We start from the raw sequence: 23,641 nt of genomic DNA on the forward strand, positions 1-23,641 counted from the left end.
CCAGTGCTGCTTCTCTGTAGCCCAGGTCAGGCGCTTCTGCCGCTGTTTCTGGTTCAAAAGTGGCTTGACCTGGGGAATGCGGCACCTGTAACCCATTTCCTGCACACGCCTGTGTACGGTGGCTCTGGATGTTTCTACTCCAGACTCAGTCCACTGCTTCCGCAGGTCCCCCAAGGTCTGGAATCGGCCCTTCTCCACAATCTTCCTCAGGGTCCGGTCACCTCTTCTCGTTGTGCAGCGTTTTCTGCCACACTTTTTCCTTCCCACAGACTTCCCACTCAGGTGCCTTGATACAGCACTCTGGGAACAGCCTATTCGTTCAGAAATGTCTTTCTGTGTCTTACCCTCTTGCTTGAGGGTGTCAATAGTGGCCTTCTGGACAGCAGTCAGGTCTGCAGTCTTACCCATGATTGGGGGTTTGAGTGATGAACCAGGCTGGGAGTTTTAAAGGCCTCAGGAATCTATTGCAGGTGTTTAGAGTTAACTCGTTGATTCAGATGATTAGGTCCATAGCTCGTTTAGAGACCCTTTTAATGATATGCTAATTTTGTGAGATAGGAATTTTGGGTTTTCATGAGCTGTATGCTAAAATCATCCGTATTAAGACAATAAAAGACCTGAAATATTTCAGTTAGTGTGCAATGAATCTAAAATATATGAATGTTAAATTTTCATCATGACATTATGGAAAATAATGAACTTTATCACAATATGCTAATATTTTGAGAAGGACCTGTATGTTGTTGCCTTAAACAAATATGTGGAGTCACTGAGAAAAGCTGTAAAATGATCTGCATGAGCTAGAAGAACCTGCTTCTCAAATAAGTGTTTTCTTGCCAGAAGAGCATCTCCAGACGGGCAGAGCTTCCGTTCGCTGGGAGATGAAGTCCCAGCTGATTTTAGGAAGAAACCAAAGCCGTCCAAACATCAAAACGACTCTGATGACGACTACGAGAACGTAAGAGAGATAACACAAAGCTGCTTTATCCGGACTGAGCTCAACAGGCTCTTTTTAATAAAACTAACACCATTTGGGTTTAGTGACAATTCGTTTTAAGAATATTTAGTTTTTTTATGTATGTTCTGTTAACTTTGTTAAAGTTTAAGTTTTGTTGTTTCTGTGTGCAGGTGCAGCTGCCAGACTCAGTTTTCATCGATTCAACTGAAACCTCCTTTGTAGAAATGTACGACACTCTTTAATACTTTTAGTTCAACCCACAGAGCAGAAACAGTTTTTAAGTAAAACCAACAATGCTGCTTTTCTGGACTGTTGCTGCCCCCTTGTGGCAAAAACCCGACATTTACTCGCTTTTATTTCCTGCATTTCTTCTATTCTCAGTTTTTGACACCCTGGAAAAGTACCCTGTGCATTCTTGTTGAGGCTTTCATATGTGAAGCATTTTGTCCTCAAAAGGTCTTAACAGTGTCTTTTAATAATACAAACCATGTGTTGATTTTTACATCTTCAGGCTTTTCAAAGAGTGCTGCGCTAATCCGCCGGATGGACTGTATGGCATCAGAAACTCAGGAACCAAAACTTCAAAGGTAAGAAATAAAAACGCGAGGCAGTGAAATAATACTTTCAAAGATTATGCTGATGTGATCAAGTGGGTACTCCCCCTACATACCTCTTCTGTTTCAGCTTTATTGTTTCACCTAAACGCTTCATTTCATCATACACATTTTAGTATAAGACAAAGATAACCTGAATAAAGCAGTTTATGTTAAATGTTCAATTCTGACCTGGAATTATAAGAAATTATTTAAACAGAACCTCTCTGACAACATGAAGTAGGCTAATTGATCTCAATAAGCAGAAGAAAACATGGAACCTCAGGATTCAGCCTCCTCAAGATTGGCTGGCCTACCAAAATTACCGATATTCAAACGTGGTGGTGGTAGTAGTGTGATGGTCTGGAGTTTCTTTGCTGATTTAGGAACTGGACGACTTGCTGTACTTGATGGAACCACAAACTCTGCTCTGTAACAGAAAATCCTGAACGAGAATGTCTCACCATCAGTTTTTTCCTAAGCTCAAGTACACTTGGGTTATACAGAAGGACAATGATCCAAAGCACAACAGCGAATCCACCTCTGAATGGTAAAAACAATTAAATTAAGGCTTTGGAATGACCTAGTCAAAGTCGGGGCTTGAATCTGATTGAGATGGCGCAGAGTGATCTTGAATAGATGAAAAAACCAAGCAGGGCGGGTCAAGTTTCCTACAGAGTGATGTTAAAGACTCATTCCCAGTTATCACAAACCAGTGAACAACCAGTGGTTAGGTTTAGGGGGCAATTGCTTTTGCCACATACAGCCATATTGGTTTGGATAGCTGTTCTCTCATAAATAAAATCATGTTTGAAAACTACTTTTGTATTGTATGTGTGACAAAACGCAAAAACAAGAATTTTTTAAGGGGGTGTCATAAATATTTGTAGCTGCAATCTTTTTTTATCAGGATGTTATTAGCCCCATATAGATGGGCTCTATAAGAGATGTAAAAAGTATTACAGTATATCACATACTGCCTCAAACCCAAGCCTGTGAAAAGATATTCTATATCATAAGTCTCTATGTTAGTGATATAAATTCAATATTTATGTGTTTATGAGTTCCTCAGACAGCCATATATCTGGTTGAGTGTTGGTAATTAACAGCTTTAACTCAATTTCATGTGAAAATAACATTTGTTTTTGATCATTTCCACATGATAAAAGTTTTACTTTGAAGCTTTCTGGGGAAGAACATACTTTCTTTCTGGAGGCCCTGAAGCTGTTAAACAGTTTTCTAAAGACCGAACTCAATAGTTTCTGCCTAAATTTATGACAAAAAGATCAATGTTTAAAGTTAAAATAGCCAGGAGTGACATAGATCAGCTTGTCTTCACAGAAAGAAACGGAATAAAAGGTATTTGATGTGTTTTTCAGGTACTGGTGGTTTGGGATGTCGGTATAAACAAAGCCAGAAACTACAGACTGTTTGCAGAGGTAAGAAAACCCACCAGCGCCCCCTGCTGTATTGCAAATAATGTGTTCTAATAATTCTGTCTTGGAAATAACCTCATTAACGTCTCCTGTAGAATGACAGCATATTTCTGGAAAGTGACCTGACCTTCCCCAACCTGGCAGCCCTGGTTGAACACTACTACAACCATCCTCTTCCTCACCACGGCTCCCTGTGCCTGCAGAAGCCCTACGCCAAGATCCTGAGCATCTGAAACCAGAGCTGGCAGCTGGGGACGCATCTTCAAACTGATTAAGAACAAACACAATCGTACTGGAGAAGGATAAAAACTTGATAGAAATCAGAATCTGCTGCTCTGAAGCTGGAGTCGGTGACCAGTTTGATGGTGATGAAGTACTTTGTCCACAAGGAGGCGCTAAATAACCGCCTAAATCACATTTCCCCACAAGAAGAAACCATAGAGCCTCTCAGTTTCTGCATTTGCAGCATACTTATATAAAACATTGTAACTATAGATATTTATTTTGGCATAATTTTTACAACTAATTTCAAAAGAGAAAGCCTAATAAGTCTCAGCAAAGGTTTTAGCAAGTTGTTAAAAAATACACACTTCACACCAAATGAATGACAAGTATTTCTGTTTAAATCTGGCTGCATCACATGTCCTATAATGACTTAAATTTGGCCTCTTAGCGAGCCAAACAGATGCAATTAAAGGCTAAACGTGGGAACAGCAAATCAGCAAATGTTCATCCTGAACCTTTCACAAAATTATCAGGAAACTTCTTTGTTTCAGGGCTGTGAAAACAGGAAGTTATTTTTTACATTTCAGATGAAAATAGAGGGAAAACATTAACAGTGTTCCAAAACCTTGTTTTCAAATAGCCAATAAGACCAAAACAGACTGATTGTGCCTTAAATGTCTGTTTTTGTTTGTGTTTTTGTCAACATTGAAAGATGCCTTTAAAATTTGTAACATTCCTGATTTTTACAATGTGTGGCTTTTGACCATATTTATATGTAAATATGTAAAAGCATAACTGTAAATATGTAAATATGATGTTTTCTACATAAATATATGCTGGGAATGTATAAACAACTGGATAAAAACCGGATTTTTTTTATCTTTGTTTTCTATTTTTGCATATAAATATATTGCCACATCATGACACTGCCTCCACCATGTTTCAGACACTGTGTTCGGGTTGATCTGCAGTGTTACATTTTTTTTTCTGCACATAATTTCTAATGAAAACCATGGTCTCATCTGAGCAGGACACCTTCTTCCACAGGTTTGATGTGCCCTCTACATGCCTTGTGGCAGACGGCAAATATATTTGTGCAACACAAAACTGTTAAGTTACTTTAGTTAGTTGGATTTAAATGTATCACATGAAAATAACTTAAGTGTCTTGCACAAGATGAAGAGAGAAAAGAAAAACTAAACTTAATTTAGGAAAAACTGATTTGATCAAATGAAAAAAAAATGGATCTGTTTAGTAAAACTAAAAAAGAAGAACCCCTTGAAGACCCTGTTGACCCAGCCCACAAATATTTCCATCAATTATAATAATTGCTTAGTTAGAAAAGAAATGTATTTTATCATGGGGACATTTTCTCAGATTTTGCGTTCATTTAACAAGCTGTTTTCTGAGCATAATTGCAGACATTTAGTTGAAATGTTTTACAATATCTGCGTATCTTCTGTTTCTATTTGCTGGAAGGAGAAGGGAAACCTTATAAGAACAATGCCTTCTAGTTGGGAAATAAAGTGAGTAAACGTCTGTTTTAAAAACAGCTTTTAAAACGTGAATTACAACATGCTTTAGATGAAATACAGATAAAAAGAGCAAGTTAAATGTGTTAAAGAAAGAGAAGAACCAGGTAGAAATAAGTAAATGTATTAAACTAAGGAAGCATAAAGTACTTATCTTTTAATTTTTTATCACTTTTTGTTTTCTTTTTAATTTCGTATAGGTCCATGAACATCCAGCAACTTTTACTTACCTAACTCGGATAAACCCAAATGTGCATTTAATTGATTTATTAAACTTAGCTAGATTAAACGTTTTCCCAAATTGTGTTCTTGTCTCGTATCTGTCGACGACCCTCAAAAATGTATAAACTATACGTGTTTCTTTTAATAAGACAAACCTAGAAAACCCTTTCAATGTTCTGGGTGTACAATGATTACAGATAACTTACTCTAAAAAGCTTTAATGTTGAGCAGGTTATACTAAAATTTACAAAATTTGAGGCGGATTTTTATCAAAAAATATATTTTTGGGCTACTAGTGTTTTCGACTTGATGAGTTTAGCCCATGTGGCAAAAGGTTTGGACTGTTATGGAACATTTTAGTGCCTTACTTGATTTGCTCCTTGATACTCTACTGGAACTGACAATGTCTCATCACCTGAAGTAATATTGCAGGTTGAAACTGGATTTTCTGACAAAAACACCTGGTTAGAATGGATAACATTTACGCTAAAACCAATAACATGACAGAGTGTATGGCTTGTTCATCAGCCAGACCACAACTTTTCACTACTCCTGCTCTCCTTCATGGTGTTTCAGATGAGTATAAGTTAGCCAATCCTACAGTCAATGGGTTTGAATCAATATTTCTTCAGATTACTCCTAACAAAAACGTTGATCACACTATAACACTACCGGTCCTGATGGTTCAGTAACCAGAGCTCTGGATGAATTATGCATCCTGGCTCCCTGGTACCCTGACTCTGGTGCTGATTCTTTGTCTGATTGGTTTACTGCTACCTTTGGTAAATGGAAGGGTTTTATTATTGCAGGTATGACTTCTTTTGTCACCTTCGCAGGTATCCTCATTTGCTGTGCCCTGCCTGTATACTCTAATTCAATTCAAAAATACTTTATTAATCCCAAAGGGAAATTAAATGTTGTTGTAGCTCATATTATGAAGGTTTCCTCAAAGAGACGTTGTAGATGCTGATGGCTGTGGGCAGGAAGGATCTCCTGTAGCTCCGTCTTACAGTAGATCTGAAGAAGCCTCTGACTGAAGACACTCTGTTGTTGTAGGACAGTCTCATGAAGAGGATGCTCAGGGTTCTCCATAATGTTCTTCATTTTATGAAGAATCCATCTTTCCACAATGATCTCCAGAGGTTCCAGAGGAGTCCCCAGAACAGAACCAGCCTTTTTTATCAGCTTGTTGAGCTTTTTTAAGTCCCTGGCTCTGATGCTGCTTCCCCAGCAGATGATGGAGAAGAGATCACACTCTCCACAACAGACTTATAGAAGATATGCAGCATCTTGCTGCAAACACCGCTCTTTGTTTTCTAGTTTATTTTCTCTGTTCCTCCTCATCCTGCTTCCCTTTCTGTGGTTTAGGTTTTGTTTATTTACAGTCAGGGTTCCTTTATGGGTTCTTTGTTAATTATTAGATTTTGGTGTTTCTTCTATTCCCTTTAGTTTCTCAGTTTGCTTTAGTTAATGATTATTCTAGGTTCTTATGTTTCTTTTGGTTTATTATCTTCATCCATAGTGTTGCTTTGATCTGTTTTCCCTGAGTTTTGTTATTTATAGTTTTGTTTTTGTAGTCAGGTTCCTTTGGTTATGTTATTGTATAGCTTCCCTCATGTTTTCCCCTCTGGATTTATGTTATGGTTTAGCTCTCGTGTTTCGTTTTGTTTCTAGCCGTGTCACCTTAGCAACTATTCACTTTCCCTCAATTCTCCACACCTGAATTTCATCTCCCCTGATTTCCTATCTCTCATTCTCATTGGTCCATACTCCACTTCCCTCTGTTCATCAGCTCTCTGTTCTTGTTTGTTCCTCGCTGGTTCCTTCCGTTCAAGTTCCCGTTCATTACCTTCGACATGTGTAACCATGTTCCTGCAGAGTCTAATTCAGTAAATTTTTGATTTTCTAGTTATGCATTGTACCTGCAGTATTCTTCCTTTGTTTTTGAAAACCTTGTTAAAAATAAAGAACTGAAGATTTTTACAACATGCGGCTGCCAAGCTCTTGTCTGCGCCTTGGTCACTGTAAACCTCAGAACGCGACAGAAACAAAGTGTGAACTAAGAAGAAAATGGATGCTTATAAAAGAAAAAGATAGGAGAAATATTAGAAAATCAAACTGAGGTGTGATTATTTTGTGATCTGCACAGTTTTCTCTTCCCGTTTTGTTTTGGTAAAGAAATAAGAACTGCCATTTATGTTTAAGTGACCATACAACAGTGTAGGCGTAATAAGCTCATCCCTCTGCCTACACTTTTCTCTAATTTATGTAATTACTTTTGAACTTAATCTCTGTTTGTTTGCATGTATCCGTCGAATGTTAACACTAGCCAATAAAAATCAGTCAAGAAACCAATCAATAAAATAAACTAATGTGTAAAAGGACATTTTCTCCAATCTCCTGCTGCCAGTTATTTGGATGCTGAAGGTGAATATGAAGCTGAGGTCCAGCTCTGAGCTAAGGGTTTCCTTCCAGGTTTACCATCTGTCCTGTTGAGTTTTACCTCAACAGATCCAAACAGGGAAATAAACACTGTTTTTACATGAAAGGCATGTGTGTGTAGAAGGAAGAAAAACACTGACACTTCCTGGAACATGATTATTAGGCAGTTTATAAGGTTTGTGTGTTTTTGAGGGGAGTAAAAAAGGGAATCTGGGACAGAGCGAGCCTTAGGGTGTATCAGCAGCCGTCAGCCCTCAGTGAAGATGAGGTTTAATCCTCTGATAAGAAGCGTGAGAGTGCATGAAAGCTGGCAGCTCGCAGCCCTCTGGAAACACCCAGGGCTCGCTGATCAAACTGGAGGGAAATAGCTTCAGACACACAGGAGGGAGAAAACAACACCCAGGTTTGGTTCAATAATCTTATGTCACGCTGTTTGAAAAAGCTGATAAAATGACTGCCAGTGAAACTATAAGTAAATACAGAACATTCAAAATGGTCCTTCAGTTATTTCACATTTCAAATGATAAATTAAACCAGCGGCATATTTTCCTATTGAAATAGGCCCAAAATTAATTAGAATTATTAACTTACTTCCTGCTTGCAAAAAACAACAGCTAAAGATAAGAAATGTAGAGAAGAAAATTATTTCTAATGCATTGGCAATAATCAGGTCATCACAGTGTGTGTCCGTTGGGGGCACTGTTCAGCTAGATGTAGATGAAGACAGATTCAATCAGTGCTAAGTTAAGTACCCCTAGAAATCCTTTTAACATGGATATCACTCAAGCACCCTTTAAACTTATACTTTACTTTTATGAGGTAATCAGTGCCTCTTTCATTTTTTTCTTATCAATAAATCAGTTCCTGTTTCCATTGGGGGTACATATGATGTGACACAGAGGCCCATGTCTGTGCCCTTATTCAAAATAGGAAATACAGGAAAAGATGATATTCAAGTTAAGGGATATGTGTGTGGACCTTCACATGTCAGGAAATAACTACAGGAAAACAACTTCTAACACAAATAGATCTATGGTTGGAGTAAACCGGAGCATATTTTGCCACAGTGAGCAGCGTGGTAAGGATAATTGCAGGAACATCTAACATCTGCATATGTGGCCAATAAGGGTAGGCCATAGGCTGGAAACTGGATTGTCCAGGGGTTAATTAATGACCTTGTGTTACCTGCCTATAGGTGTGTGATTTGAGACCTACTTTGGGTGTCCAACTAGTTTTGCCTGTATGGGTAGTATTTAGGCAAATGGATCCAGCCTGGGCAACACCCATATACGCATGTTGGCTGAGTAGTTTCTATAACAACCATCGGATGTTATTAATACACCAAATGTTTTTTACGGGGAAGGCCAGGAAAGGCCTGTTCTGTCCTACCATCACAAATATAAACATGAAGAGTTTGTTCAACTCTGCTGGGATGTTAACTGTCAGATAAGACACACATTGAGCTTTCCAGTAACAAACACTCAGGGTGGTTCTGCTATGAAACAAATGATGAAGATGTGGAAAAGCACCTCATGCCCACTGTTATGTATAGAGGAGGATTTGTGATGCTCTGGGCTGTTTTCTCCTTCAGATGCCTAGGAACCTTGTTTGAGTGAAGTAAATATCTCATGGCCTCTGCTAGAGCACTGAGAATGGGTCATCATTGTGTCTTTCAGCAGGACGATGATCCACAACATATAATCAACTCAGAAATGGTTTGCGAGATACAAAACAAGTCAGTAACTTTAAGTTTATATTGTATCTCTGAAGACCATAACAGCATATGTATTTGTGGTTATTCAGTTTAAAACCATTGCTTTTGTCGTTGCAGACATTTTTGTGCAGTTTTGTTATTTTCTGCAAATGTATTTGTTCATTCCGAAGATCTTTCTGGCTTGGTTTGTCTTATAGCCACTAATTACAATTCTAGGACCAGTTAGTTTATGTTTCACGAGTCTCTGTGGTCATTTCTGACTCTGTTGTTTTGTTTGCATGAGAAACTCGCATTTCAGTCATTGTTGTCAGCGTGTTTACTATTTATTAGCCTTGTTTGAGTTCTTCTCAATGCACATCTTTATTTTTAAATCAGTATTTTGACCACCATAATGTTTCACAGTAAGGAGGTGCTGAATTAGTTTTCCTCTAAACATACTGTTTTGCATGTAGGCCACACGGTTTAATTTGGGTCTCTTCTAAGCAAAGCACCTTCTTCTACGTACTTGCTGTGTCCCCTACATGAAGATTTATTTCAACCATAGCGTTCTTCTTGCCACTAATGAATAAAGGCAAGATCTTTCAAGTGCAGAGGTGTGGATCACTACAGCTCATTCAGAGCTGCCCTGAGCCTCCTGGCTGCTCTGGCTGTCAGTTTAGGTGGACGTCCATGTCCTGGTAGGTTTGCAGTTGGTCCATCCTCCTTCTATGTTCAGATGATGGGTTGAACAGACCTCTGTGAGATGTTCAAAGTGTGCGATATTGTTTTAGAACTTAACCATTAAAGTTCTCAGAACCTTTTTGTTACTTGGTCTTCCTGATGCTGTGGGTTTCCTAACAAACCTCGGAGGCCTCCACAGAACAGCTGGTTGTATACTAAAATTAGCTGACTTCTGAAGGTGCACTGAGTTTTAATGATGGGTGTCAATGTAAAGGGGGCTGAATACGTTCAGATTTTTGGTAAAACCTGTTAGATATTCATGTATCAATGTAGCCCCACTTCACAATTCTGCACTTTTTTTGTTGATCACATTAAATGCTTATAAAATATATTAAAGGTTGTGGTGGTAACGTCACAAAATATAAAAAAGGCCCAAGAGTGTGAATACTTTTAAAAGATGCTGTATATTATTTGAAAAAAAAAAAAAACTAACCATCACAACACATTTTTACAGTTTAGAGTTTTACAGTGTACAGGAATTTTAATTGATGTAATACAATGTGAAAATGTAAAACAAAATACATAATTTCTTTACTAGTAACAGAAAAAGCATTGCTCCATTTAATGGTCTGATGTCTGTTTTCCAAGCTGGGACCAGTTAGTGAGAATTTAATGATTTCTGCGGGGAGTGAAGAGTTAATAATCTGCAGCAGACTGAAGCAGGAGAACCCCCCTCCACGGCTCCGTGATTGACCGTGCAGTGCTGATAACTACCCGGTACCGGTCTGTCACCGTCAACTGCTTCAGGAAATGGATTTTAAACGGAGTGGACGCAACGGGAACCCGCACGGACCGTGAACGCTATAAGAGGGGCGCGTGGGGTTGGCAGCTTTTTTTTTTTTTTTTTCCTTCCAGTCAGCAAGCAGTCCTCAGCGGCGCGTGCCACCTCCGGACTATAAAAGCTGACCGCTCTGTTCCACAGTTCCTGTGTGCGCACGCGCCTGTTTGGATGTGTGTGTTCAGCTAGCGCGTGGACGGACCGGCAGAACCATAAAAAGCAGGAGCAGGCCAGCGCGAGCCGGGGGAAGGCAGCCAGCCAGGCAGCTCGCGAGCGCTCAGCTCAGCTCAGCTAGCAGCAGCAGCCGCCGAACGGTGACTGCTCCGAACCAGAGATGGTCACGTCCGCACCAGGGATCCTTCTGCTGCTAATGTGGCTCCAGCACTGCGGTAGCGTCCGAGGTAAGAGCCCGCTGTGATTCCCGCCTGTGTTTGTCCGGTTAAATCTCTGTGATAAAACCTCCAGTGTTCGGGGCGGTTAGCTAACATTTACCCGAGCTGTACACCTGTCTCCTGGCTGCACCCTCATGGACTTGTTAGCCGTCTAATTAGCAAACAAACCCCATTAACCCTCATCCATCCAGCGTAATTCGTCAGTATTTTAAGGTGAACTCATGCTGAATCGATTCCTGATCTTATTTTAATATCTCCTTATAGAAACTAGTGTATAAAACAAAGATTTAAACCTTTTCTTTGATTTGTCATGACTGACTAGCTCCAGGTTTAGTTGATTTAAACATCTAAACCTTCTGGGCTGTGTTTGTGCGTCAGTCTTGTGATTTCTGCTCGGCCATCATCACCAACCCCCTCAGGCTCAGTGACGTTGATAATTTTATTTATTTATTCTTTAAGTGAAAAAGGGAGAAACAATGCAGAGGCGGGACAAGAAGGGAGCAAACTGCGGATTAACATCTTGGAATTACGGATTAAAGAGGGGAGTAGCTGGGAGAACCGAGGTCCAGCTCGGAAGGTGAATGAGGCCAATTATTGACCACAGGGGATCCCAATGAAGGGCTAATTATCTGCTGAGTGGCCAGGTTCAAGTCGTTATAATAATTGAACGTAAACTCTGAAGCACTTCAACTTTAAGCCTGAAACTCCAGGATAAAAACATTATAGACTCTAAAGCCAGTAGAGTCGTGTTCATATTTCTAATGTCCAAGATCATCCAGTGGTAATCCGTCTTTTAATCTAGATAATTTTCCACAGTCTCCATATTCAGAAAACTGGCTGATATTAAACACAGTTGAGTTTATTTTGGTTGGTATTTTACTGTTTGATTTATTCTTTTGCAGGTTTTTGAGAATCTTTGGTTTTTTTCTTGGCTTCATTTTTGAGTGTTTTATTTAACAGGGTTTTTTATATTAAACAAATCTTTTAAATCTGTACCTCTTAAAGTTTTGCTGGTATGGAATATTCTCTTTGGTCCTTTAAGTTTAGGCTTGACACCGTAAAACGTTATCACGCAGTTTTGCATTAGTTTTATTCGTCTTGATTTTTCTAATCTACATCTTGACACATTTGTATTTTTAATAGTCATCAGTTTGAGACCTTGCATTATATGTGTTTGTGCAATTACAAGTTGCATTGAAGCTTAAATAAAGCGGATCATTAGATGGACAAGTTTAACTTTTTTTTTTAGTCTTTTAATGACAGGACCTTTGTAGGTTCTAAATTAGTTCATGGCCGCAGGTAATAAATTTGTTTTCCATGATTTGAGCAGATCCTCAGGATTCTCGCCTACAGCATCAGTTTCAGTGCCTTTTTTTTTTTTTTTAAAGAGCCTCATTTTCCAAAACTAGCTACTAACACGTTTGCTGTTTGAGATTCTGAGGGACTATTTGACCAAAATGCCATGCAGATTAGCAAGAGGCAAGAGCAGGAGCAAGCTGGCCTGATTTAAAATGGATGTTTTGTTTTTTTCTCCTCTCCCCCGCCATGGTTATTATGATGCTGTGCAAGACCCAGATCCTTGGTTGTGGGAAGTGGGGGTGCACTTGGTGGTGTTTTTTTTTTTTTGAAGTGGGCGGAGTGGTGGCCAGGAGGAGGAGGAGGAGGAGGAGGAGTAGGTGGTGGAGGAGGAGGAGGAGAAGCAGCAGCAACCGTTTGTTACTGGGGAAAATTGCATTACCGTGACCTCCAGTGTGACAGCATTTATATAGAGCACCATAATTAGCTACTTTTAAGTGAAATGATTTGATGCAGCTCAACGCCTGTTGAATCTGTGGCTTCAAATGGTACATAAAGATGGCTGAGCTGTCATTTCTGAGCTCTAATCTACAACTAATGCCTGGATTAACTATGCAAGATATTTGGTGTTTGGTTATATCTTTAAAGATTGTTGCATTAAGGGCAAGGAAGTGGAAACATTTGGTTAAAACAATTTTTAGAGGGCTTAAAATTAAAGTGCAAATACTTGTTAAAATGTCCAATTTGTTGCTGAAGTGGACCTTTTTAGCCAGAAAAATGAATGTAAAGTAACTGGCTCCTTTTAACAGTGGTGGCTGGTGAACCGTTCAGTCCTTCGTTTTGGATCACTGTGATTTCTAGATGCTTTACATGTCTGTTTAAAATTGAGACTGACACTGCAGAGAAAGAACTGGTTTTTGCAGGTATGTATACCTACTGGATCTGCTGAGGTCTGTTGGGCTGATTTGATCAAAGTGTGCTGTGTAGTTTTCCTGGCAGCAAGTCGATGGGTTTGTGTGCAGATAGTGCAGCAGCTCCATGGGGATATGCTCCTAAAGGAACAAAAACAGTAGAATATATAGTCTCCTGCAACTACAGTTCATGGTTGCTCTGCTTTTTTTCCTTACTGCTGTAACACTGCAAAGGACTTTTTTTTTTTTTTTTTTTTAATGGTTTGTTTTTGGAAGGCTTTGTTCTTGTAAGCTAGAAAAACAGGTAGTGAAGCTCAGTATTTTGGCAAACTCAACATTCCTACAGTTTCATGGAATGTGCTTTTAGTGTTGACCAGGTCTAAATCAGTACGGAGTAAGATGATGGAAGAGGTGTGGATAATTTGATAAGATTTGATTTTAAAGAATGAGTTCATGTTCAGTATTTGCCAAAATGGAGAGATTGCGGTATTGTCGACATACTGCATACTCCACATTCTGCCTGGTGCAGTTCTTCGCTCTCATGTAGATAAATGTTTTGTTTTTCTCTATTTCACTTGGCTTCGTTAATTGTATAGTAAGGTTAACTTTCAAAGAGTGGTTTTGTCTTCTTTTTTTTTTTTTTTTTTTGAGTGGGGCAAACCTGAGACAGTTTGCATTAAATAAGTCCTGCATATATTAAAGTCAGTCCTCATTAATTACCCGAAACATATAAATCTATTATTAAATATACTTTAGTTTTCTTTATTTAACTATTTTTTTTTTTTACATTGGAACATTTTGGACTAAAACAAAACTGTAAATGCGATTTAAAAAAATGTAGACCCTTCTATATGGGGTAAAATAACTAAAAGAAAAAAAATGTACGTGTAGGTCTCTAAATTTGTAAATGTAAGTAAATAAACATGAACAAATTTAAGACTAGTTTTTTTTTTTTTGCCTTGTCAACTCATGCATACATGTGACAAAGTTATAGCTATGCAACAATAAAAGTACGAATCACAAATTTACAAATGCAAATCTAAAACCCCTGATGAAGCTGTTGCACTCCTTACCAGTTGGTGGCAGTAATGCACCTAAATGTTGTTCGCCAACCCCCGTTAAACAAGAAGAGGAAGCAGGTCTTGTGCAGTTTCCCTGTGAAGATCTGTCCCGACACAGGGACTAAAATGGTAATAAATAAACCTGGCATAATGGATTTTACTGTTTATTCCTCTCATCATGGATAACATGTCCTGTGAAATTGGAGACATTTGCTCCTAATTTGCAAAGTTACAGGGGAGAGCATTAACTTTGGCAAATAAAGAGCAAATGTCTCCAATTCACAAGGATGGTTGTGTATGATGTGATGAATGAACAACCTAAACGCCTGTGAGCGTCAGGCTGACCTATTCTGTTCCTGTCGATGTTCCTAAAACATTATTTTCTTTTGGTGGAAATATGTTCTCATACGTCACAGACAGTATATTAGAGGAATATGTAAGGCACTTAAATAATACATCTGCTAGAGCTGATTATTTTAGGAAAAACACAACAGCCACAGATCACAAATTAGCTTTTTATATCTGTTATAAAATATGATAATTAAACCCAATCTGTTGGAAACAATGTTTGGTGGCTGACTGATATCCGTCAGGTTAAAGTGAACATGACACAAGTTGGAAAAGGCTTTTTTCCATAAGGAAAGAACGTTTATTTAAATAGTACTGTTTATGCACCACGACTTTAAATAAAATTTAAAAAGAGGGGGGAAAAAAACTTAAGAAAAACCTCTAAACTTTGAACAGAACTCCATAGATGAAATAAAGGTTAAAATGTGATCTGATCTTAAATCTTTTTCTTTAATTCCTCAGCAATCAGCCAAACGGGTTCTTTAATGAGATTCTCTGATGAAAAGCTGTAGTAAACGGTGTTTATTCCTGATTTAGTGCAGCAAACAATTTCTGCATAGAAACTAAATGCTGCCTCTCTGGTTTCCTTCTGGGGATAAAGCAGGTCTTTGGTGACCTGATGGGTCTGCATGGTTCATACAGGTCCTTCTCAAAATATTAGCATATTGTGGTAAAGTTCATTATTTTCCATAATGTCATGATGAAAATTTAACATTCATATATTTTAGATTCATTGCACACTAACTGAAATATTTCAGGTCTTTTATTGTCTTAATACGGATGATTTTGGCATACAGCTCATGAAAACCCAAAATTCCTATCTCACAAAATTAGCATATTTCATCCGACCAATAAAAGAAAAGTGTTTTTAATACAAAAAACGTCAACCTTCAAATAATCATGTACAGTTATGCACTCAATAGTTGGTCGGGAATCCTTTTGCAGAAATGACTGCTTCAATGTGGCGTGGCATGGAGGCAATCAGCCTGTGGCACTGCTGAGGTCTTATGGAGGCCCAGGATGCTTCGATAGCGGCCTTTAGCTCATCCAGAGTGTTGGGTCTTGAGTCTCTCAACGTTCTCTTCACAATATCCCACAGATTCTCTATGGGGTTCAGGTCAGGAGAGTTGGCAGGCCAATTGAGCACAGTGATACCATGGTCAGTAAACCATTTACCAGTGGTTTTGGCACTGTGAGCAGGTGCCAGGTCGTGCTGAAAAATGAAATCTTCATCTCCATAAAGCTTTTCAGCAGATGGAAGCATGAAGTGCTCCAAAATCTCCTGATAGCTAGCTGCATTGACCCTGCCCTTGATAAAACACAGTGGACCAACACCAGCAGCTGACACGGCACCCCAGACCATCACTGACTGTGGGTACTTGACACTGGACTTCTGGCATTTTGGCATTTCCTTCTCCCCAGTCTTCCTCCAGACTCTGGCACCTTGATTTCCGAATGACATGACTGAGCAACAGTCCAGTGCTGCTTCTCTGTAGCCCAGGTCAGGCGCTTCTGCCGCTGTTTCTGGTTCAAAAGTGGCTTGACCTGGGGAATGCGGCACCTGTAGCCCATTTCCTGCACACGCCTGTGCACGGTGGCTCTGGATGTTTCTACTCCAGACTCAGTCCACTGCTTCCGCAGGTCCCCCAAGGTCTGGAATCGGCCCTTCTCCACAATCTTCCTCAGGGTCCAGTCACCTCTTCTCGTTGTGCAGCGTTTTCTGCCACACTTTTTCCTTCCCACAGACTTCCCACTGAGGTGCCTTGATACAGCACTCTGGGAACAGCCTATTTGTTCAGAAATGTCTTTCTGTGTCTTACCCTCTTGCTTGAGGGTGTCAATAGTGGCCTTCTGGACAGCAGTCAGGTCAGCAGTCTTACCCGTGATTGGGGTTTTGATTGATGAACCAGGCTGGGAGTTTTAAAGGCCTCAGGAATCTTTTGCAGGTGTTTAGAGTTAACTCGTTGATTCAGATGATTAGGTTCATAGCTCGTTTAGAGACCCTTTTAATGATATGCTAATTTTGTGAGATAGGAATTTTGGGTTTTCATGAGCTGTATGCCAAAATCATCCATATTAAGACAATAAAAGACCTGAAATATTTCAGTTAGTGTGCAATGAATCTAAAATATATGAATGTTACATTTTCATCATGACATTATGGAAAATAATGAACTTTATCACAATATGCTAATTTTTTGAGAAGGACCTGTATTTGATAAGCAACTCTGGAATGCATTTATTGAGTTAGTTGCAGCACCATTTGAAGTTTTTCTTGAAGCTCAAACATTGGTTATAATGTCCTGTTCATTGATAGATAAGTACTAGAACTGGTCATAAGCTTTAAACTTTTTAGTTTTTGGACTGGGTCATACACTTTTTAGGAAAAACAATATTGTTTGTGGTTGGCTTGAGGTTTGCTTTTCATGATTGTTGCTTTGTCAGCATTAAATGTGCGTCAGCGTTTAGACTCTGAGTCACAGCTTTGTACTTCATGCAGTTTGGTCAACTTTGAAGCTTTGTAAGTACAGTTCCTGCTAAAACACTGGCATATGATTCTATAGTAATTCTAGTTTGAAAATAATAGTGCATTGGCAGGCTTAGTTGCCTCGACTGTAAAACCTTAAAGGCATGCAGGTACTGCAGGAGTAGTCGCTGGGCACATCACTTGCTAGAAGAAATGATTTGTAACGGGAAGATGGAGACAGTTATGCCCAGGAAAAAATAAAGATTTCAACCAGGATCAGGCTGGGATCTGGGCTTGATGTACCTGTAGGCCAGGTGTTTAAAACGCTCTAGTTTTCAGGAGAGGATGCTTTGAAAACCTGACTAACAACCTGAGTTTGAAGTTGGACAAATGATGCCACTGTTTTGCATAACGAGGAGTCTGTTCTGATCAGCAAGGGGTCCCGGTGCAAAGTCCGATTCCTCTGTATGAGGGAATCTCTTGTTGGGAGGTTGTCTGTAGTAGGGCTGTATGAGATGAACACTGAATGTGTCAGTAACATGTTGCAAATATAGATGCCAGACAGTGACTAGCCTGTGAAGGTGCTTTAAACGTGCTCCTGGTAACAGCAGCTGTGTTTGCAATGAGATGAAGAGCACGGAGTACTGTATGTAAAGTGACACACATTCCCACACTGCATGCAAGACCTGTATTAGGCCTGTTGGAAGGGCTTTCAGTGCCCTTGATGCCCTCATCTGGTATGTATTGCTGCTGGCTGAAATGCTTCCGCTTATGGAAAGTGGCGGGGACATCATGGAAATGGGAAAATAAAGTAAGTCTAACTTTCAACACACATGATTAAAATATTATAATTGTGCTGCTCTTGAAATAACTTTGTTGTCTGGAAATGTGGTTAATGGCTTTGGCGAAGCATCTCGAGGTCAATGTAAAATATTTTCTGCTGCTTCAAACAGGAATCACCACACTGGCGTCCAGCGTGAACCCTCTGTAGACCCTTACGGTATTATGGCAAGGCGCTCCTCTTTATCTGGTGTTTTTGTTTTAATGGAAAGTGCATCAAATATGTTAGTTTCTTTTAATTGAAAGAAATTGAGTGATGCAATTTGGCACCTTATGTGCAATGGTGGCGGTCCTGCCAATTCAGGAAATATTGGCTTATTTTAATCTGTAACTGATGGCTCTGTAGGTTGCTGCCTGAAATGTTTTACCTTTCCTGCAGTTCTGATATTTGGATGTTTTTGATCGGATTGTGGGAGTTTTTCTAAAGCAGACTAGATCTGTAAGGATTATATCTTAATCCAGAAATGTCTCCACCACCAGATGGTGCTAAAAGGTGAAACTGATGCCCCAGCCAGCTTCTTTCAGTCCAAATATAATAAATAGTTAAGTTAATTTCTAAATATTGTCATCAACCTCAATTTAGAGGATGTGAAAGCTGTTTTTGCACATTTATCATCTTGAATATTTTTAATATTGTAGTTTAACCAGCTGTCCTGTCTGTGAATGTCATGTTGTGCAGCCTTGGTTGGCGGTTGATCTTTGGTCTGCAAGTTCTTAGGTTGTAGCTTCAGCTGGCGGCTAAAGCTTCTTTATATCTGGGGCATCGGCTGCTTCCTGCTGAGAATCTGACGTGTTGCTTTTTCAGTAAAAAGACCAAAGCTCTTCAGGTTCAAGCTGATGTGTGGATCCACTCCAAAGGAGCTGCTGACCCACTTTAAAGGGTTTCCATCATGACTGCGTTTCTGTGGCAGGCTTCTTCTGTATTGAGTAGTGTTCAGAGTGAATTCTGGGTAAATATTTAATTTAAACATTGGAAGCTTTAGCAGCTTGAGCAACGTAGTGAATAAGCAGGAACCTCTGTCGCTGTGCGCTCCATTTACCCACCTGGACGGCTTCAGGGTGGAGCGCGCCTCAAGGTCGGAGTTATTTTGAGAACATGAGTTGTTCCTATGTCGGCTGCAGCAAACTGCCAGAGAAATGACCTTCTGTATGGAAACTCTTGTCTTACTGCTGCTGGAGCAGGAAGGAAACTGAGCAGCAAATTAAGCTTATCAGATTTTTAAGTGAGTTTTGTTTTTATAATTAAACTACACTAGATGTTTTACAACACGGCTCTTCTATAAGAAAGCTTAACCTCGGATGTTCTCTTTCTAATAATGAATTATTCCTTTAGTTAAACTCATGAAATCTCAAGTTGGGATATTTATTGGTTAGGCATTTATTTCAAAATAGTCTCACTATTAAAAAAAAATCTCCAACTACAACTTTCAGCAATTATCTAGCAAGGAGCGCTCAGGAAATGATGCTTTTATCAACTTCCTCAAACCAGTTTCTATTTAGTCTGAAAAACATGGAAATCTGACTTGCTTTCCACATCTCCAGTTGGCATTTGTTGAGTTTATTCCCCATCTAGCTGTATCAGTTAGAAGTTAGACTAGAAGATGTTTTTATTTATTTAATGAACAGGATTTAGACCTTCAGGTTGAGGAAACATTCACTGATTCCCATCTCTGGCCAGACTGTAACAATGGAGACCATACCTATTATTTCTGGAGCACCTTATACACCTACAGGGCCAAAGTGCTGTACACAAAATAAATGAAACATGGTGCAGTAATATAATCAATGGCACCTAAAAATAAATAAAACCGCCCTGTATTAAAACATTCGTATCATCGGTCAGAATTAAGTAAAATGCAAGTTGGTCATGTGCCCTCCTTTGTGTGGCGTATTTTGGTTGCGCTGGGCCGGCTGGTCTGCTTCTTTGTTTGGAGTGGGGCCGCATTCTCGGCCGCTTGGGCGCTTCTGGCTGGCTCCTTTTTGTTGGGGGTCGGTGGCTACTTCGTGCGGCGGACTGGGTAATGGGGCTGGGGAACGAGGTCTGGGTGGTGCTGGGGGCTGTGGACGTTGGTCCCGGTTTTCAGTTGGTTCTCGGGGCCTGTTACCTGTCCCTAGTCTTTTGCCTGGTAGATTTGCCTATGCCTCCCTCCTTTGTTGGGACTCGGCAAACGGGGTTGCCTATTGGGGTCAGCCGGGGAGCTGGCTCCCAGGGACAGTGTTTTTTGTTTTTTTTTTTCCCCCAGCCCTTCCCTCCCCATCCCCGGACACCCCCCTCCGCCAGCTCCATCACATTACCACTCATGGAGGGTCTTGGCGTGCGTGTGCAAGGGTTTTCCATCTTTGCGGTCCCATGGCAGCCTGTGCCCCAATTTTATTGTACAACTTAGACACTCTCACTTATAACATTTTCATGACATTCACATGTAGGGCCTTGGGGTTGGGCGCACTCAATGGCATCAAGAGGGAGGATATCCTAGTAGCCTAACCTCTGGTGCCTGTGCTCACCTCTAAGGGTTTAATTGCATGTAGACATTGAGGGTACAGAGTGGGGGGGCTGGGGGATGGCGTGGAGGCGCTGCAGCCTGTGGGGTGGAGGGGTTGTGCCCACTTCGAGGATGTGGGGTCACCGGCGTTTGGATCGGCTGGGCGGCGATGGTGGAGCTTAGCTGGATAGTGTTTCTCTCTGGGCGGTCGTTGCAGTGGCAGTGATGTAGTGTTTTTTTTTGTGGCTGAGGGGGGTGTGGGGGGGACACTGGCCCTGGGTGCCTACCGCTGGCTGGGGACCTCTTGGTGGGTGAGTTGGTCCCGTCATGGTGTGGTGTTGGGGGTCTTGTTGTGGGTGCGGTGCTCGGTGGGGTCTGCCCTGTTGCACCAGTGGGCGGGGGTGGCGTTGCGCGGGGCCCTTGCCTTGCTGTTGTGGTGCGCTGTGTGGTGGGGCAACAGGTGTGGGGGGATGCTTAGAGCAGGGCTGTGTGTGGAGCTTGTGCTGTGTGGGTGTGGCTTTATCAGCTTCTCGGCTATGGAGTTCACCTGTGGGGGAGGGGATTTGTGGCGTTTGGGTTCGGGGGCATGTGTTCGATATCAGTGTCCTTGTTGGGGGTGGCCCTGTGGGGAGGTTCATGTTGGGGTTTACTGGGGGTGGGAGACTCATGGGATTGGGATCGGAGCTCATTGGGGGGGTTGGGACTGCCCCGTCCTGGGGCGGCTCCGGTGGGTGGGCTGGTTTGAGCCATGTGGACCCCTCTTTTGTACATGGCCCCCTCTCCGAAGGTGGGTGGGGGTTGTTCGGGACTGGGTTTAGGACAGGGGGTGGGGACCGGGGCCACCCGGGTCTGGGCGGTGCTGGCGCTGTCTGCCTGTCTCTGCCCTTGGAGGGAAGGGAATCTCCTGGGTCCGGGGGCCGATTGCCCCTAGGCGGTACCTGCGCCTGGACCTGGGAGTATAGAGTATGCATGGGGAGTGTGAGTGAGTGTATGACGTCCATTGTTTGTCTTTACGTTGGGAGCGAGTGGTGATATGTGTATGCATGAGGGTGGGAGTGGGTGATTGACTGTGCCTTTTTTTGTGACACGTTGGATCTTGGACTGCTCCCTCTCCTGGATCAGCTTAGGCGCTCCCCATTTTATGGGGGGCCTATTTCCTCCCCGCCACACCGCCTGCCAGTGGTTGGAGTCTCTGCTCGCTGGTGTACTTGTGGTTCTCTGTGTCCGGGGCTGGGTGCTTTAGTGTGTGCTGGCTCATTCCTGGTGGCTGCTTGCCAAGGCCTGGCCCCCTGGGCTCTGTCGGGCCTCGCTTGGGGGGTGGTGTGTCCAAGGGTCTTGGGTCTCTGGGTCCATGGCTGGATCTGCTCGGGCATGGATGGCTGCCGGCGGGGCTCGTCGCTGCGGCTCCTTGGGGCTTCTGTACTGCGGCTGCTGGGTGGTTCCCCTGGGACTCTCCACTGGTCTTCTCTGGGGGGGTTGCGGTAGTCCCGGCGGTGGTTCTCCTGGGGTTCATGTGCTTTGGGGGGCCTTTGGATGTCTGTGGCTCGGATCTCCTCACTCTTAAACTGAGGCTCTTTGGCAGGAACTTTTAGGCTAAGTGAGGAGCTCTCTGAGAGGACTTTCTTGTGAATATGGGTCCTGATTTTTCATGATAACACCCCAGAACGTTCAGAGGCTGTAGTTCCTTTCTGCAGAATGATTGAGGCCAGTTGGTCTAAGTACAAATACTATTCTGGAAGGCTGTTTGAGTTGCAGGAAATCCTCACGTTCGCCTTGTCTGTTTCTGCAGGTACAAAGACTGAATGTGAAGCCAATCAGTTCCAGTGTGGAAACGGCCGCTGCATCCCGTCCGTCTGGCAGTGCGATGGAGATGAGGACTGCACGGATGGCAGCGACGAAAGCTCATGTGGTGAGGAGGAACATCCAGAAACATAAATACTGGTGCAGAAAACCTCCTAGATGAGAGAGTGAAATTAACCCAGTTACTCTGTGACGTTGAAGCCTGAGGTAAACATCTTCCAGCTCATTCTGCTGTGGAGAGATTTCACTTCTTCAGAAACTGCAGCATAGTTATAAAGTTATCTAGTCCAAAAACTGCATTGAAACTATGAACATTTATCAGAACCATATCAAAATCAGTAAACCCAGTAAAATCTCTCTAGTTAAATACTGATTGTATTGAAATGGGTTTCAGTGTAGTGACGGAAAGTATGAACCCAAATGTAAAGCTGAATAAATGAATAATTTAACCAGTTATTAACAATCTGCTACAGTTCACTGACATTTGTCCTCAAACACAAAGAGAACATGATGCTGACAGAGTTGGAGTTGAGCAGCATCTCCATGAAAACGTCTGTGCGAAGCATGAAGTGCTCTAAAATTTCCTTTCAAGACCTCTGTTTTGACTGGACTTCAGAAAACCCAGTGGACCAACTCCAGCAGATGACATGGTACCCCAAATCATCACTGGCTGTGGAAACGTCACCCTGGACATCAAGCAACATGGATTCTGTACCTCTCCACTTTTCATCCAGACTCTGGGACCTTGATTTCCAAATGAAATACAAACTTGACTTCAATTTAAGATGAGGACTTTGGACCACTGAGCAACAGTTCTGTTTCTCCTTAGCTCGGGTAAGGCACCTCTGACATTGTTGCCAGTGCAGAAGTTCCTGAACATGTGCAATACTGGATAAGTGTGCTTGTAGCTCCTGAAGCTCCGACTCCACCTCTTCCACCAAACTCCTGAAACTCCTTGCTTCACCAGGCTGTGGCTATGCCTGTTGTGCACATTTTTCTACCAGACGTTTTCCTTCCACTCAACTTTCCCTTTGTTTGAATACAGGACTCTGAACAGCCAGGTTCTTCATCAGTGACCTTTTTGTGGCTTACCCTCCTTGTTGAGCGTATCAGTGAGACTCTGCTGGAGAGCTGTCACATCAGTGGTCTCCCCCATGATTAATACATTTTTGTATTACCAGTATTCAACTACAGTTGACTATGGGTCACTCTGAAGATTTAACATTTATAAACATCTTTGCTCAGTCTAGCCCAGGAATTTTCACATGTCCTGCGAGGCATGCAGATGAATATCCTGAACTCAATTTAGCAAGATGCTCTTCTTGAGCTGCAGGGAGCAACATGCATGGATATGTTTGCTGTGCCTAGAGCTCTAGCCCTATAAGGCCATTTACACTGACCTGCAAGCAGAATGTTCTCGTTG

At 41.5% G+C, this 23,641-nt stretch overlaps 2 protein-coding genes across 8 annotated transcripts in view; both read left to right on the forward strand.

Moving 5' to 3' along the window:
* The window catches only part of sh3bp2 (SH3-domain binding protein 2), a 30,512-nt gene extending 26,376 nt beyond the window's left edge, over positions 1–4,136 (forward strand). For 5 of the 6 annotated variants that reach the window (XM_047371788.1, XM_047371789.1, XM_047371787.1 and 2 more), the window contains 5 exons: positions 841–958; positions 1,129–1,184; positions 1,470–1,545; positions 2,931–2,990; positions 3,083–4,136. In XM_047371788.1, coding sequence (XP_047227744.1) covers positions 841–958; positions 1,129–1,184; positions 1,470–1,545; positions 2,931–2,990; positions 3,083–3,220 — 448 coding nt within the window. In that variant the 3' untranslated portion in view covers positions 3,221–4,136. The remainder of the gene's footprint in view (positions 1–840; positions 959–1,128; positions 1,185–1,469; positions 1,546–2,930; positions 2,991–3,082) is intronic. The other variant, XM_047371786.1, reaches the window with a different exon arrangement.
* Positions 4,137–10,585: 6,449 nt separating this feature from the next.
* The window catches only part of vldlr (very low density lipoprotein receptor), a 48,040-nt gene continuing 34,984 nt past the window's right edge, over positions 10,586–23,641 (forward strand). The window contains exons 1-2 of one of the 2 annotated variants that reach the window (XM_047372544.1): positions 10,586–11,021; positions 22,208–22,327. In XM_047372544.1, the coding sequence (XP_047228500.1) occupies positions 10,955–11,021; positions 22,208–22,327 (187 nt within the window). In that variant the 5' untranslated portion in view covers positions 10,586–10,954. The remainder of the gene's footprint in view (positions 11,022–22,207; positions 22,328–23,641) is intronic. The other variant, XM_047372545.1, reaches the window with a different exon arrangement.

Source organism: Girardinichthys multiradiatus, chromosome 8 (genome assembly GCF_021462225.1).
Source record: "Girardinichthys multiradiatus isolate DD_20200921_A chromosome 8, DD_fGirMul_XY1, whole genome shotgun sequence".
Taxonomy (NCBI): domain Eukaryota; kingdom Metazoa; phylum Chordata; class Actinopteri; order Cyprinodontiformes; family Goodeidae; genus Girardinichthys; species Girardinichthys multiradiatus.